At 48.6% G+C, this 15,164-nt stretch overlaps 1 protein-coding gene across 1 annotated transcript in view; it reads right to left on the reverse strand.

Moving 5' to 3' along the window:
* The window catches only part of TLL2 (tolloid like 2), a 1,535,386-nt gene that overhangs the window by 1,373,523 nt on the left and 146,699 nt on the right, over nt 1-15,164 (reverse strand). Inside the window, exon 2 of the mRNA XM_069610570.1 lies at nt 3,897-4,067. Within this exon, the coding sequence (XP_069466671.1) occupies nt 3,897-4,029 (133 nt within the window). The 5' untranslated portion in view covers nt 4,030-4,067. The remainder of the gene's footprint in view (nt 1-3,896; nt 4,068-15,164) is intronic.

Consider the following 15,164-nt stretch of genomic DNA (forward strand, 5'->3'; position numbering starts at 1 on the left):
GGGTCTGTGACCAAGCTCTGTGTCGGGGCATCAGAGCGGGTTATTTTAGCAGGGGGCTGAGAGGCCTTAGACCCCGAAAGGGCAGGAGGTAGCCGGGGTGTTGGCATAACTATGAAAATAATTCAGGTCCTTTTCATAGAAGTCCGCCATAAATGACATCCTTCTAATGACCCTATCAATATCAGCTGAGTTCCATTCTTTGGAACTAGGAATAAAAACCTCATGTTCTGGTTCATCATCCATGTCCATATCGTGAGCAGTGGGAGGGACAACTTTACTTTTATGGGTAGGTTCAGGGACAATGGACTTTCCTATTGATTTAGTAGCCTTCTGTTTATCTTTATGATCATGGTGTTATGAAGATGTTTTATGTTGTTTATCCCCCTTCCCATGACTAGAGGAATGTTTCCCAGTGGTTTTAGGGGCCTCCAAGGGATTTGACGCCTCCCGTCGAGATTCGGAGGTGGTTTAGACTGGGGAGGATAGAGGTCAGAATTGTCTTCTCACGATCGGGCCTCTGGGACTATTGGAAGTGCGACACCTTTTCCAACCGCGGACGGTTGGTCTTTGTCATGATGCGTTCGCGAACGGGAACGCCCAGAGGACACAATCATTGGACCGCTCTCTCTGTGTCTTCCGTTGCCGATCGCTCGACACACGTGTCGAGTCACTGCCGGGGCTGATGTGTTTAGTGGAGGTAGTGTGTGTGTCGCGCTTATGCCGCTAGGTGTTGTCCCCATAACTGGGCCGCCAGCCAGTCCTCCGGGGTCGGGGGCTTGCGCGTGGGTGTCAGAAGTCACCCCTCTGCCCTTGCTGTCCGATACGACGGCATTGCTGCCATCGCTAAATGACCCTTCAGCGTCCATGGCCCCTAGTTGCCTGGCGTAGTGGGCCTAGCGTTTAGTGGAGCGGTCCTTAATTGTTTCCGGCTTGAAGAGCTTGCAAGCTCGACAGGTAGCCTCAGGATGGTCTTGTGGGAGACACAGATTGCACGTATTGTGCTCATCTACCCAGGGAAACTTCCTGTTACACTTAGGGCAGAATCTGAAAGGAGTACTCTCCATATGTCTCAAATTGGCAGCGGGCGGGTATATGTAGGAAATAAAAGTGGGAAAGCCTGTATGACCACCCCCTACTCTCCCTACTTGTACAGGGCCGAGGCCAGATGCCTTCCAAGGCCTGGGCCGAGTCCAGAGGCCTACCGAAGCCCAAAGTCCGTCGTGGAGTTCTCGACGGCTGGTTTCCTCGATCTTCACAGACGTCGATATTCGGCATAGGGTGGAAGAGAACGGGAAGTTTTTTAACAATAATTTTAGAACAATTGGCTAATGCCAAGGGAACTCGGCAACATGCGTCCGACTAGTATGGCGGAAAAAAGCAATCTGAGGATCCAACGCGCGTGAGGGATCATGGGTACAGGGGACGTCACACTAGGGATAGTATTACTGGCATGTCCTGGTTCGACGCCCCTTTTCGAGTTTCAAAAAACAAACTAATGCTCCGCAGCTTCCACTAGATGCCGGCCTATGCACAACATGTGATCTAAGCAGATTAAACAAGCCTCAGAAATATATCAATCAAGAGCCAGTGTAGTTACATGGGCAGCTTTGAGTCACACTCCAGATTGGCCCGCAGGTTTCAAAAATAATTATCTCTCGAGTCCAAAATAACTGCAAATAAATGATCTTTATTTAAAAAAATGTTAAAACCATACTGCCCAAGCTGCACGGTGAGGCGGCATGATGCTGCGTTTCGCAACGATCCAGTTGCTTGTTCACATGGCTTGTCCAAATTATCAAATGCGCAATATAAAGGAAAGCATGCTGGTCTATGTCCTAATGTCCTTTTTTATGCCTATGTTTTTGTCTGCCAATAGGATGTGTTTAAGGCAATAAGGGGCTATGTCCTGGTACACATTGCGGCGTCTGCCATGTTTAAATGTACACAACTTAATGAGAACAGTATATCAAGATAACGTGGGGACATCCACAGCAACTGGCAACTCAATGTAGGCAACAATATACCAATAATATGGCGAAACTGTGATAATAGATGCAGCCACATGACTACCCAATTCTCAAATGGATCTTTGTCCTAGCCGGAAAACCAGACACACCCAATTTGTCGACAGGCTCAATCCGTTCCTGCGAATTACAGTTTAAATGCTTACTAAAGTGCTTTCTTCTACAAACCATTTGTACATTCGGGAACATATGGCGTTTTATACCACTTTGGCAGATTCTTTGCGCTGCCAGAATAAAGTGCATAGTGCTCGCACAATGAAAAACATACTTTTGGAGAGACAAGGCATCAATTCATAGGCGGTCCAGTTCTTAGGATGCGGCAATAAGTTACTTACAGTTATTAGAGCCACAAGTAAAATGCAAGATGTTGTAACGTACAATTAAAAAGTCTAGAGTCTAGTGTGATAGGAATCTTAGAATTCTAGCATGCATGATGCTATATAATTTAAAAACATAGCACTTTACTTTAGGCTATAACCTAAGTGCTTATTTACATAGAAATAGAAATACCTTATGCATAGCTCAATCTAATATGCAGGTAGCTGGCACATATTTATAGTTGGACACTTAATCACATACCTATAATCACATCTGCCATGGTAGATCTAATGTAACACTAAGAATACAGAAGGAACATGACCAGACACACTCATGCGTGTCATAGTAAACCTACACAAATGGGTACTATGTGCCATACAAATTAAGGAATATAATAGTCCCATACTAACAGTTACTTCTGCCATGGTAGAGCTACAGTAGGGCTGAAAGTGCAGGGGGAGCACAACGAGATACTCCTGCATGTCGACTTGCAGATTTAAAGTGCTATGCGCTGTGCAAGGTATGTATCCTAAGATATGAAACCTTACAATGGCGAACACATTTATAGGCATAAAGAAACAATTGTGCAATCTACGCATATGTTGGGACTTGCAGGTTTAAAATGCTATATGCTGTGCAAAGTATGGATCCTAAAATGTGCAAAATATATTATATATATATATATATATATACATACATACACACACACACACATATATATATATATATACATACACACACACACAGACACACACGTTATTTATCATTTAATGCATGCCTTAATAGCAAAACTTGGATAAGGGTTTTAAAATCTGTAACATTGATTCTTTGTTTTTACTTCTTTTTCCTTACTAATGACTGAATCTTTCATTTGTAAATAACCCAGTACACAATCCAATCAACCCATATACTTTTGAAATTGTAAGTCACTGCTCTGTTTGGAGAGCGTATGTAAACGCCCCTTCGGTAACATTAAATGCATTTGTCAATGTTCTTGTTAACTGTGTTTAAAACGATGTGAAAGCTGACGTACCACTCTTGAGGAATATATTTCTGCTGTACAATTAAGAGTGATGACATGGTTCCTGCAGCCAAGAGTTTCCAGTCTTGGAGAAGGCAGAGACTTTTTCCATGGTGCCTTGTCAAACGTAGGCTTGCCTTTCAACAGGGCCTCCTTGTTAATCTCACAGCGCACTCTTTACACATTGCAATATCTTACGTCACTTTAGTCGGTTTCTCCACGGAGGGATTTCCTTGGCAGTTTATTAAGATTTTGCATTGCCTTGCTTTTTCCTCCACCTAATATACCAAGAGTCATGCCATGATGGCTCATTCAGTAAGTGTGCCTTAGCAGTAAAGTGGTATAATATTGTATTTTGACTTATTTGCAATGGAAATTGTTTATTTAAAAAGGTGTCACATTAGTCCTACCCAAGAAACATATGACTGGTGTGAAACGCAATCTCTACGGAACTTCTTAATGGGGAAATAAAAACATTGTGACATAATTCAGTACATCGAAGCAGTGTTTTTGAATTCGTTTTTACTACTGACCAGTGAAATTTCCTCCAATTACATAGGGTATAACTCCTCCTGGCCAAATCCGTTCTGTTCTTGATGTAGCAGCCCTGCGAACTCTTTGATAGGATCCCGGGCTCGGGGATTGAAGTGGTGTATTCATTTCCATCTCTTCTTCCCCTTTAATAGTGGCATTCTGATTATCATCTGAAAAGCAGAGATCAAGAACAGTTAAAAGTCTTGGAAATGCATCAAGATTGCAACTAAGAGCCAGTTGACATAGTAACCTGAACGAAAGAGGAAACACTACTCACCTTAGTAGTAACTCTAGTATTCCAAATTCAATCATCTCTATCATATTAGAAAACTAGATGAACCGTTGATCCGTGGCACACAACCAGAAAGGTGCCATGCAGAAAGCCTTGGTGGCATCCATGCTACCCACACATACCTAGACCACCTGAGATGCCTCAATGGCTTTGCCACCAGTTTGACTCCTAGGAAAACTGGACCAGGAAGTGAGCCATTGTCCGTGGATAGGTGCTGGTAATGTGAAAGGAGCCTTAACAGTCTAAAATCCGCCAGTGTTCCTATATCCTCAACATTCCAAGGCCTACGAGTTGCATGTCGAGCTTAAAGGAACTGATAGATGGTTGCATTGTAAGCCAATGTATAGCTAACGATGTGTTTTAGGCAAATGATTGTGCAATAACACCCATCTTAAATCAATGCATGTAGAGTAGCCCATGTGGCTGTTATATGAATCTCTAAAATGGTAAGGGTCTGAGAAAAGCCACATATTCAGATTTAACTTGATGGAATGAGAACTGGGCATCTTTGAAAGTGAAAATGTCTTCAAAGTAGGGTGAGATTCAATTCACAATACAAGGTGCGAATACAGAATGGCAGTCTGAACCTCCTGCATTCAAAGTAGTTACTCTGGGCTCCTGCATGTTGCATTCAAATTGTAGATTTCAAGGATGGACTTTGGTGAGGGCTAAAGAAATGAATGGGAGGGATAGTTCAAAGCAGTCAAGAAACTATGATATTAAATTATGGAATGAGCTGAAACTGGTTAAATAGGGAGATCATGCTTCAGAAAATGAAACACTGTTCAAAAGGAGAAGGGAGTAGTTTCTTACCTGTAACTCCATTTCTCCAGCGTTGGTATCTTTCATGGATTCACATGCTGTGTATATTTCCCGTTGTCAGGCTGGGAAAACCTTGGTAAGTCAGGCTGGGAAAACCTGAGTGTCCTATCGATGTCTTTTTGGGTGCTTTAGGCTGTACCAATAGGAAGTCTAGTATAAAAAGCCCCGCCCCCACAGCTTCCCTTCAGATTTTAACCTCCCAAAGTAGAAGAAACCCAAACCAAGATTTGCCTGCAGGGGCGGCCGTTGGGCGCATGTGAATCCATGAAAGATACCAACGCTGGAGAAATGGAGTTACAGCTAAGAAACTACTCCCTTTTGCAGCATTGGATTGTTCATGGATTCACGTGCTGCGAATAGATTACATAGCAGTATGACAACTTGGTGGTGCATGAGAGGCAAACAAAACCCCATGCCCCAGGCCATAGTAACCAAAAAATGAAAACAATCCAACAATAGGCATGAGAAGCAAACATCATTAGAACAAACCAAACGCCAGAAGCTGCAGGGCTTACCTTAATGGAACAGGTGTTGGAGGACTGCACGTCCCACCTGCACATCCTCCACATGTTGTTGCCCCAGTCAGTAGTGTCTGGTGAAGGTATGCGGCACCGCCCAAGATGCTGCTTTGCAAATGTCACTGAGTGGCATACCCGCCCACAGTGCCGCTGACGACGCCACAGGTTGCTGTAGCGAAGAAAGCGGGCAAGGCAATCTTAGAGTTCATGTGAAACTCGGACGGCACTTTAGGGATAAAGTGCGGATTAGTAGCCAGGAGAACCTTGTCCCTCATGAACCTCAGATACAGCGGGTCGATTACCAAAGATTGCAGCTCAGAGATCCTCCTGGCCGATGTAATAGCCACCAGACAAACACATTTCCACGTGAGGAACGACATTGTCGCCGTCGACGTCGGTTCAAACGGTGGCTTCATGAGAGCTGAGAGAACCACATTGAGACTCCATACTGGCGCAAACTTCTTCTCTGGGGAAAACGTCCTGAAAAGACCCTTGAGGAAGTGTTTGACCAACCTGTCATGGCACAGAGGCGTAGAGTTGCTTTGTCTCTTGTATCTGGAGATGGCCGACAGATGATCTTGATCAAAGACGACAGCCGCCTGTCATGACCCTTGCCCCTGGCCCTCACTGGCAAGTCAGCCTTCCAGTTAGGGCCAGGTCAAAGGCCTTAAAACCTCATCCAAGACTCTCTTGGAGTCAGTCCTGGCGGATTTGGCGCCAGGCTCATAACCATCATGAACACCAACATTAGAATGGGACTATTTACTTGGGACTATTTAACTTGGGGGGGTGGGGTTCAGCCAACATGGAGGCACACACATAGCTCAGTTACAAGGAACTGAGCTATGCGGTCTAGTCTTTTGGGTGTGGCAGGCCTGGGACTACTTTACCTGGACTACTTTGGGTGTGGCAGGCCTGGGACTATTTTACCTGAGACTATTTAAACTGCACCCAAACAGCAGAACATGCTTTGCGTTATTCTGCTGTGGGCAGCGTAACGCTCACCGTGTCCAGTTCTTTGATGTCAGCTTACCTGAAACCAAGGACCTGCAGACAGAGAAAGAACACTACGAAACTTACCTGGAACAGTATCCTGTCTTCAATCCATTGCTGACTTCAGTTCCACTCACCTAAAGGTACGAACTCCATCATCCGGCACCGTATGCATCCTGGAATACCATAACCTGAAAAAAGGAGAAAGAAAGACAGCATTAGTAAGCGTTTACTCACGTTTCCTCCCGAATGAAGAAAGCCACACAATTCTTACCTGGGTAGTCATCTCCTGGTCAGTATCATTGCTGGAACATTACGGCGCTCGGCCAGGAACATCGCAACCTGCAAGGAGAGAAAATACACAGGTTAGCAATATAAAAGGTGAAACAGCGTTGTGCATCGTGCATTACTCACCGGACAGCATCGCGCACACTGCGCTTTCGCCTACCGGCCCATGCTCATCTTCAAACTGCATGACACCAAAATACCTTTCCATACTTAAAAGGAAAGAAGCAAGACATTATTATTCGAACAAAGAGGAACATAAGAACTGCATATAAAGACTGAAAAGCAGCAAACTTACGGAATCGCAGCAGGCCTGGATTCCCACAGGGGCTTGCACCAGTGAAGTAACTTGGTCGCTGCTCGCCCCCCACATCTACGCGCCCCTGCCACGAGGAGCAGGACGGAGAATCCACCTTTTACAATATTAAGGTGAGGAGAGGGCCCAAGGGGGAGGAAGGCGATGAGGCCAAGGGAGGTGGGAAAACAAAGACAATCTGTTATTGAATCCAGCTCTCCTATATTGCAGACCTATCTTTACCCAGAGGCCTTACCAAGGGACCGGGAGAGGGTTCAAGAGTGCAAATCATCCAACCAGGGCTGGGTGGCGTCCCCGTGGATACCACTTGAGCGTAACAATTTAATCCCGACATTAATGGCCCAAAGGTGGCAGAAGTGTTAATTGCTCAAAGTGGGGAAGCAAGAGAAACCAACTAAAACCAAGCCAAGAGTCTGATTTTAATATCCATTCATCCACTACTAATTTAAACCACAGGGATACCATCAAAACTCAGACTTGTATAATCAACCATCACGAAAATGAAAGGGGGCAACCATCCCCTTGAGGTAAAACCAGTTTAAAGGAGTTCCCTATGTCCCTTGTTGATTCCCTGATAGAATAGTAAGAAATAGATCTATCCTCCAAAACCCTTCCATCACCCCCTCCCCACTTCACACCAATACTGGGACAAGAAAGAGGCAACTGGGAGAAGAACAAGTTACTCTCTTACCTTGTAGCGTTCTTTCGATGGGAGGGTCTGACGACGTATTCCATATCTTTGACAGTAATCACCACAGCTGTGCTGCTTCGGAAAATTTTCGGCATCTGAGTACAGCGTCTGTGACGTCTACGCGCCGTCACCCGATGTGATAAGTAGGACGCACGATGCCCGTAGCCTCAGTTGTAGTTCTTTCCCCCAGAACGTGTGACACCAGTCTGCTGCCAGTCAGACAAACAAGGCCTTGCGGAAAGGTAAGCTGTAATCGCATAAGAAATTCTGCAGAGGGGAAGGTAGGGAGGGAGCGATATGGAATACGTCGTCGGACCCTCCCATCGAAAGAACGTTACCAGGTAAGATAGTAACTTGTTCTTTGAGGGGATTGGGTCCTCCGACGTATTCCATATCTTTGACAGACTCCCAAAGGAGTACCAAAGCAAGGAGGTGGGGAAAGAATTTAGAATACAAATTTAGTTTGCCCAATCAAATTGCGGAACAAAGGACTGCCTTTCCAAAGGCCAGATCCTGTCCTCGGATGGAATCGAGGGAGTAGTGACGTACAAAAGTATGTACAGAAGCCCAGGTGGCTGCATCACAGATGTTACGAATAGGAACACCCCTCTGCAGGGCAGTAGATGCAGCCATACCCCTGGTAGAATGGGCCCGCAATCCAGCCTGTGGGTCCTTTCCCGCCAAGCGATAACACTCGGAGATAGTCAAAATAATCCAACGAAACAGTCTGTTTTGTCACAGCTTGTCCCAAACGCTTTCCAGCGTAACCAATGAAGAGTTGATCGTCCACTCAGACCCGGCACATGCGTGAAATATAAAAGCTCAACGCTCTCCTAGGATCAAGCCTATGGAGCCTCTCCTCTTCCTTACCAGGATGTGGAGGAGGATAGAATGCTGGAAGAACAACCTTCTTGCCCAAATGAAATTCCGAAACCACCTTCAGAAGAAAGGAAGGACGAACTCGAAGGACAACCCTGCCCTTATGAAACACAGTGAAGGGTGGCTTAACTGAAAGTGCCTGTAACTCACTCACTCTGCGAGCGGAAGTAACCGCAACCAAAAACACCGTTTTCAGAGTTAACAGTCTCAAAGGGCAAGAATGCAAAGGCTCAAACGATGCACCCATAAGAAACTTAAGAACAAGATTCAAATCCCAACCTAGCACCAGAAAAGGTGACGGAGGAAACACATTAGTGAGCCCTTTCAAAAACGGAGAAATTAAAGGAATCTTAAAATAGGAACATTCTTCGGACGAGCGCTAAAATATGGACAGCGCCGCCAGGTAACCTTTAATGGTCCCCACTTGCAAGCCCCTGTGGGCCAAAGAAAGCAAAAAAGACAGAACCATGGGAATGTCACATTCAAAAGGATACACATTCCTACCTCTGCACCAGTCGCAGAATTTACGCCAACGGCAACGGTACAGAGACTTTGTTGCCGACCGTCTGGCCGAGAGCAACACCTCCAACACGTCTTCAGAGAGGTCCCAATCCTTATACCTCAACGTTTCAGAAGCCTACATGGAGGGCAGATGGACAAGTCGAGAAGGTCCGGGTACCACGTCCTCCGGGCCCACGCCGGAGCAATGAGGATCATCCGGGAACAGAACCTCCGTAACCTCCGCAGTACTTGCGGGATGACGGGGACTGGAGGAAACGTGTACAGCAGTGGGAATGACCACTCCACCACGAACGCGTCTCCTAAGGCTCCTTTTGGAGGAAATTCCCGCAAGCAGAACCTTTCGCACTTCCGGTTGACACTGGAGGCGAAGAGATCCACTTGAGGGGTCCCCCAAAGGGCGAAGATCTCCAGGAGAATCTCCTGAGCCAGCTCCCACTCGTGAGAGATCGTGCTCTGCCTGCTCAGAGCGTCCAGCATCTCGTTGTCGTCTCCGGCCAGATGAACAGCCGAGATTGAAACTTCCTGCTGGATGGCCCAGAAGTCAAGCGTCAATCGCCTCCCTGCACAGAGGAAGTGACCCTGCCCCCCCCCCTTTTTGTTGAGGTAGTGCATGGCCATTGTGTTGTCTGTTAGAATTAGGACACTCTTTCCTCGCACAGTAGGCAGAAAAGCCTTCAGGGCTAGCCTGACGGCCCTCAGCTCCAACAGATTGATATGGAGTCTGGACTCCGACGGAGACCAACGACCGCTGACTGTCAACTCGTTGGCATGAGCTCCCCATCCCGTGAGGGGTGCGTCCGTCACGATCGTCACCTCCGGCCAGGGCAGCCGAAATGGGGCCCCCTTCATCAGATTGCCTTTGACGGCCCACCACAGAAGGTCCTGGATGACCGAGGACGGCACCTGAACAGGGTCCGACATCCTGCCAGAGCAATGAGACCACTGGAGCTTGAGTGCCCACTGCAAAGATCTCATCCACAGACGAGCCTCTGGCACCAGAAGAATGCAGGATGCCATGAGGCCGAGCAACCTCAAGAACTCGAATGCTGGGAGCGTCTGGGCAAGTTGAAACTTGTGCACCATCTGCTGAATGTGAAGAGCCCTCACCTGGGGAGGAAAACACCGCCCTAGGGATGTGTCAAGCACTGCTCCGATGTACTGGAGCCGCTGTGATGGCGTCAAATGGGACTTCTTTAAATTGAGGGAGAAGCCCAGCTTGTGAAGGGAGTGGCAGGTGATGGACAGATGATCCAGGACTTGCTCGGGAGAGCTCCCCCTGATCAACCAATCGTCCAGGTAGGGGTAGACTTGAATTCCCCCTTTCCTGAGATGCGCTGCCACCACCACCATGAGATGCGCTGCCACCACCACCATGAGCTTGGTAAAAACCCTCGGGGCGGAGGTCAATCCGAACGGCAGGACCCGAAACTGAAAGTGCGAGTTGCTAACCGCAAACCTCAGGTACTTCTTGTGCTTGGGATGGATCGGCACATGGAAGTAAGCGTCCTTAAGGTCGAGAGACACCAACCAGTCCTGAAGTTGAAGGGCTTGGAGGACTTGAGAGAGAGTAACCATCTTGAACTTGTCCTTCCTGAGGAGTTTGTTCAAACCGCGCAAGTCCATGATGGGTCTCAATCCCCAGTCTTTCTTCGAAATAAAAAAATAAGGGGAATACCATCCCTTGTTCCTCTCCGCTACAGGGACCAGTTCTATAGCGCCTTTCTCCAGCAGGGCTTGAATTTCCTGCGCAAGGAGCGGATCCGGACTCTTCAAAGAGAGGTTCCCAGGTGGATTGTCGTGAGGCCTCTGCCGAAAGGGAAGACAGTAGCCGTGGGTTATGATCTCCAGAACCCACACATCTGAAGTAATGGCACGCCACTCTACAAGAAGCTGCGCCAGCCTTCCCCCAACCGGCGAACCATGGGACCTGGCCTCATGACTGAGTGGTAGCGGCTGCGGCATTGCCTGAGGGCAAAGAGGCAACTGCCCGAGCGGCCTTGGCACCTCGAGTACCCCGTTTTCCACCTCTGGCCCTCTTACGGTGGCCTCTTTGACTGACAGCTCCTCTCGCTTTACTGAAGGACGAGTAATAGCGAAAGGAACCTCCCCTCGATTGTTGTCCCCTAGGACGAAAAGCCAGGGGTTGTTGAACTGCAGCACCCAACGACTCCGCTGCAGCTTTGGAGGTGTGCAACCTCTCAAGGCTCTCGTCAGCCTTGCTGCCAAAAAGATGTTCACAGTCAAAGAGCATGTTGAGGAGCCGGGACTGCACATCAGGAGCGAACCACGACTTCCACAACCACGCAAACCTGCGTATTACGGTGCTCGCCGCCATGGACCAGCTGACACAATCTGCCATGTCCAAACCCGACTGAACGGCCTCACACATGGCATCCTTGCCATCCTGAACCATAGCAAGGAAACCATCCCGTTCGTCCCCTTCGGGAATATGTTCAGCCGCTAATGCAACACAGTTCCACAGAGTGTGTGTGAAAGGAGACAAGGCACATACGGAGCTGGCCGCCTGAAGCGCCATACCCCCTGAAGAAAACACTTTCTTCGCCCAGCCATCAAAACGTTTGTCGTCCCTATCCGGAGGGATGGTAGGATACGATACCTGCTTTGCCTGGGCTGTAGCCGCCTGCACCACCAAACTCTCCGGAGTGGGGTCCCTGGACAAGTAGTAGGGGTCGCTACTGGCTGGACGGTATTTTTGCGATAAAGGCTTGCCCACTGCCGGGAGACTCTCCGGAGCAGTCCAAGCCGCCGCCACCCTTCTCTGCAGAGCCATATGAAACGGCAGTACCGGGTCAGTGGGGGGACCAAGATCAAGGATGTCCGTGAGATCATCCTCAACAAACTCCCCTGGGGGAGCCGACCATCCCAAGTACTCGGTGACCCGAGACATAAGGCGCCAGTACAAAGAATCGGCATGAGTGCCAGGCTCCGGCCTACAAAACTCCACCTCCGGAGAGGTGACCAGTCCACTGGCATTATGCAGTGACTGCCTCAGGTCATCAAATTGGCTATGGCCCGAGAGAAGCTCATCAGGCACCGTAACCGGAACCAAGCCCTCATCAGAGCCCTCATCACCCTCTGAAATGTACTCCAGGCGGTGAGAGGAAGACACCTGGGGACCAAAGCTATGCCTGACCGTAGCCAGAGCCTTTCTAGGGGCCCTCCGACACCACCGCCTCGAAAGGCGTCGAGGGCGCCGAACGAGTCGGCGCCGGCGTCGAGAGAATCGGCGTCGAGCGACTCGGCGTCGATGTCAGCCGCAGCGCTGCAGGCACCGGTGGCTTCGACACAGGCTCGAAGCCAGGGCTCCGAGCATGTCCTTCGACGACCTAGGCGCTGACATCGTCGATAACCCCCTCGAAAGTAGAGCCTCGAGAGAGGTCGATGACCTTGGCGCCACAGGCGTCGACGTCTTCCTCGAAGACTGCACAGGATCACGCGGTCTCGAGCACGTCGAGGACCGGGACCTGGAACGGGCATGGCGAGAGCGGTTACCCTTGTCCGAGCGGGACCTCTCCCGCGAACCGTGCCGACCACTCGAGCCCGAAGGCGTGCGAGCAGTGTCTATCGAGCGATCACGACCGACCCCACTCGGAGGCGCGGACGGACATGTGCCCTGTGATTCGAGAATCGCTAACATCTTCCTGAATGAAGCCCATTCCTCCGGTGTCGCTTGCAAGGTGGGATAAGCAACCCACCGACGGGTGGAGTCCTCGGAAGAGGACGGGGAAGGCGACCGATGCCGGCACTTCCGGGAATGCCTCGAAGAAGCAGACGAGTGGCGAGACCGACTCCTGGAAGGAGACCCATTGGACCTCCGACGATGACGCAGAGAGTCGCCTTTCGAATCATCCGTCGAAAGTCCCGCAGACCTCGACTTCCGGGGCTTAGACACCCTACCTACCGACAACTTTTTGCTCTCCTGCAAGGCCTTGGCCATGACCGACTGACAGTCGACACAGTGGTCCGTGTCGTGGGCCTCCCCGAGGCACCAGAGACAGGCGTCGTGCAAGTCCGTTACCGACATCTTGGATCCACAGTCCTCGCCTTTCTTGAAGCCCGGACACGGAGTTGAAGATGAGGTAGACATCGTCACGAACAGGCTTTTCACAAAAACCAAACAGGTTCAAGAACCGAGAAGAATATAACAGAACTCCAAAGAGTCAAGGCGTACCGAGATTCACGAAGCGAACACGTCGCGGAAAAAACAGAACTGAGGCTACGGGCGTTGTGCGTCCTACTTATCGCATCGGGTGACGTCAGCCGTCAACCAGCTGTGGTGATTACTGTCAAAGATATGGAATACGTCGGAGGACCCAATCCCCTCGAAGTAAAGATTACCGATAGAAACAACATGGGGAAAGTAAGGGAAACCTACCAAACAAAGAACTCAAGTTGTCGCACTAATAGTCAGGGAGGGTCAGGCATTTGATAATGACCACTCACAACTATCTCCCCTTGATTATTTTTTTCAAAATATAAGGTGTGGTTTCATGCAAGGTAATGAGCAAGCTGGGGATGCTGTCAAGACCCGAGAAGCCAGGGAGCATAGAGCAGCAGGGGAAACAGCCTGGAGGAGAACAGCATGCCGAGACACTGACCCTGTGTGTGAGAGGAGCTGCAGCGTGCCTAGGGAGCAGTGCTTTTAAGGAGCCGGAAGAAGGCGTTTGTGCCCTTGCTTGTTCCCTTGGGACATGTGCTGGTACCAAGGGTGTCTGGGGGGCAGACAGTGAGACCTTGACCTCAACCCTGTGTATCCAGTGGAACTGCTTGTCAACGCGACGCTACCCAGTTGGAGAGAAAGTCAGGAGTGTGCATTTGACTGAAGCAGAGCTGAAGAAAGACACAATGTTAAAGTGGCACAGAGTGGAAAGGTTTGAAAGTATGCAAAGTACAGAAAGTATCAGAAATAAGCCGAAGAAAAGAAGTAGAAGAAAGCAAGATGCACTAGCAGCGTGGAAGAGGAGAAAAGTTAAGCTAAAAGGGGCCTGAGCTTGGGGAAGGGGACCCTGAGAGGCCCAACCAAGTTGGAGACTTATGTTTTTGTAGTACTGAAAGGATTCAAGCACGGGGAAACGAACCTTGAGAAGCATCACTTTTGTGATATTTTGTGCTTGGACAAGTTGAAAGGGGCCTGAGTTTAGGGAAGGGAAACCTGAGAAGCTTGAAGAAAAAGGAATGGTCGTATTTGTTTTGTGGTTTTTTGAACTTGAACAAGTTGAAACGTGGGGAAGGGAACCCCAAGGAACATAAAGACACTGAAGGTATTTGAGACCACTGCAAGGGCTCCGTGGAGAAGGTCCTACAAAGAGCCCTTTTTGATTAACTCATTTTTGTGACATTGACCAAACTACACCCGGTGAGAAGACCACCTGAAACCATCTTTGGTTTCCAATTTTCTGTTAAATCACTATTTTAATTTTTAAAGATTTCCTATCAAATTTTTGTAAAGAGTGAGGGCAATCATAGGTTTAGACACAGACAGACTTTTATTTTGGACTATTAGACATTGACGCCCTTTAGAAACATCAGTTAAGGGAACCATCCCTTTAGAGTTAGGGTCAGTCAGGCATTACACCAACCCAGCACCCTTAGTAAACAAAGGTTTTAAAATGAGCACCTTTGAGTCTGTGTCTCTCTTGATACCATGCCTGTCTCACAATGTCCCAACATATAATGAACAATTTCAAGCTAAGAAACAAAAACACAGAGACATTAGCCAACATAAAAGTGAGTCATATGTTACTGGGCATTTGTATAGTGCCTTTTACCATTTGTATGATTCCAAAGCGCTGTGGGTTGAATGCCCTCAGGGACAGTAGTCCAGGTCAGTGTAGAGAGTAGTGTAGTTAATAGTGCTTGGGTGCACTCGGTTTGTGCGCAGCCAGGCCGGATTAGGTGGTGTGTTGCTGCATTCTAGTGTAGACGTGG

This window comes from Ambystoma mexicanum, chromosome 8 (assembly GCF_040938575.1).
Source record: "Ambystoma mexicanum isolate Mex_15411 chromosome 8, UKY_AmexF1_1, whole genome shotgun sequence".
Classification (NCBI taxonomy): Eukaryota; Metazoa; Chordata; class Amphibia; order Caudata; family Ambystomatidae; genus Ambystoma; species Ambystoma mexicanum.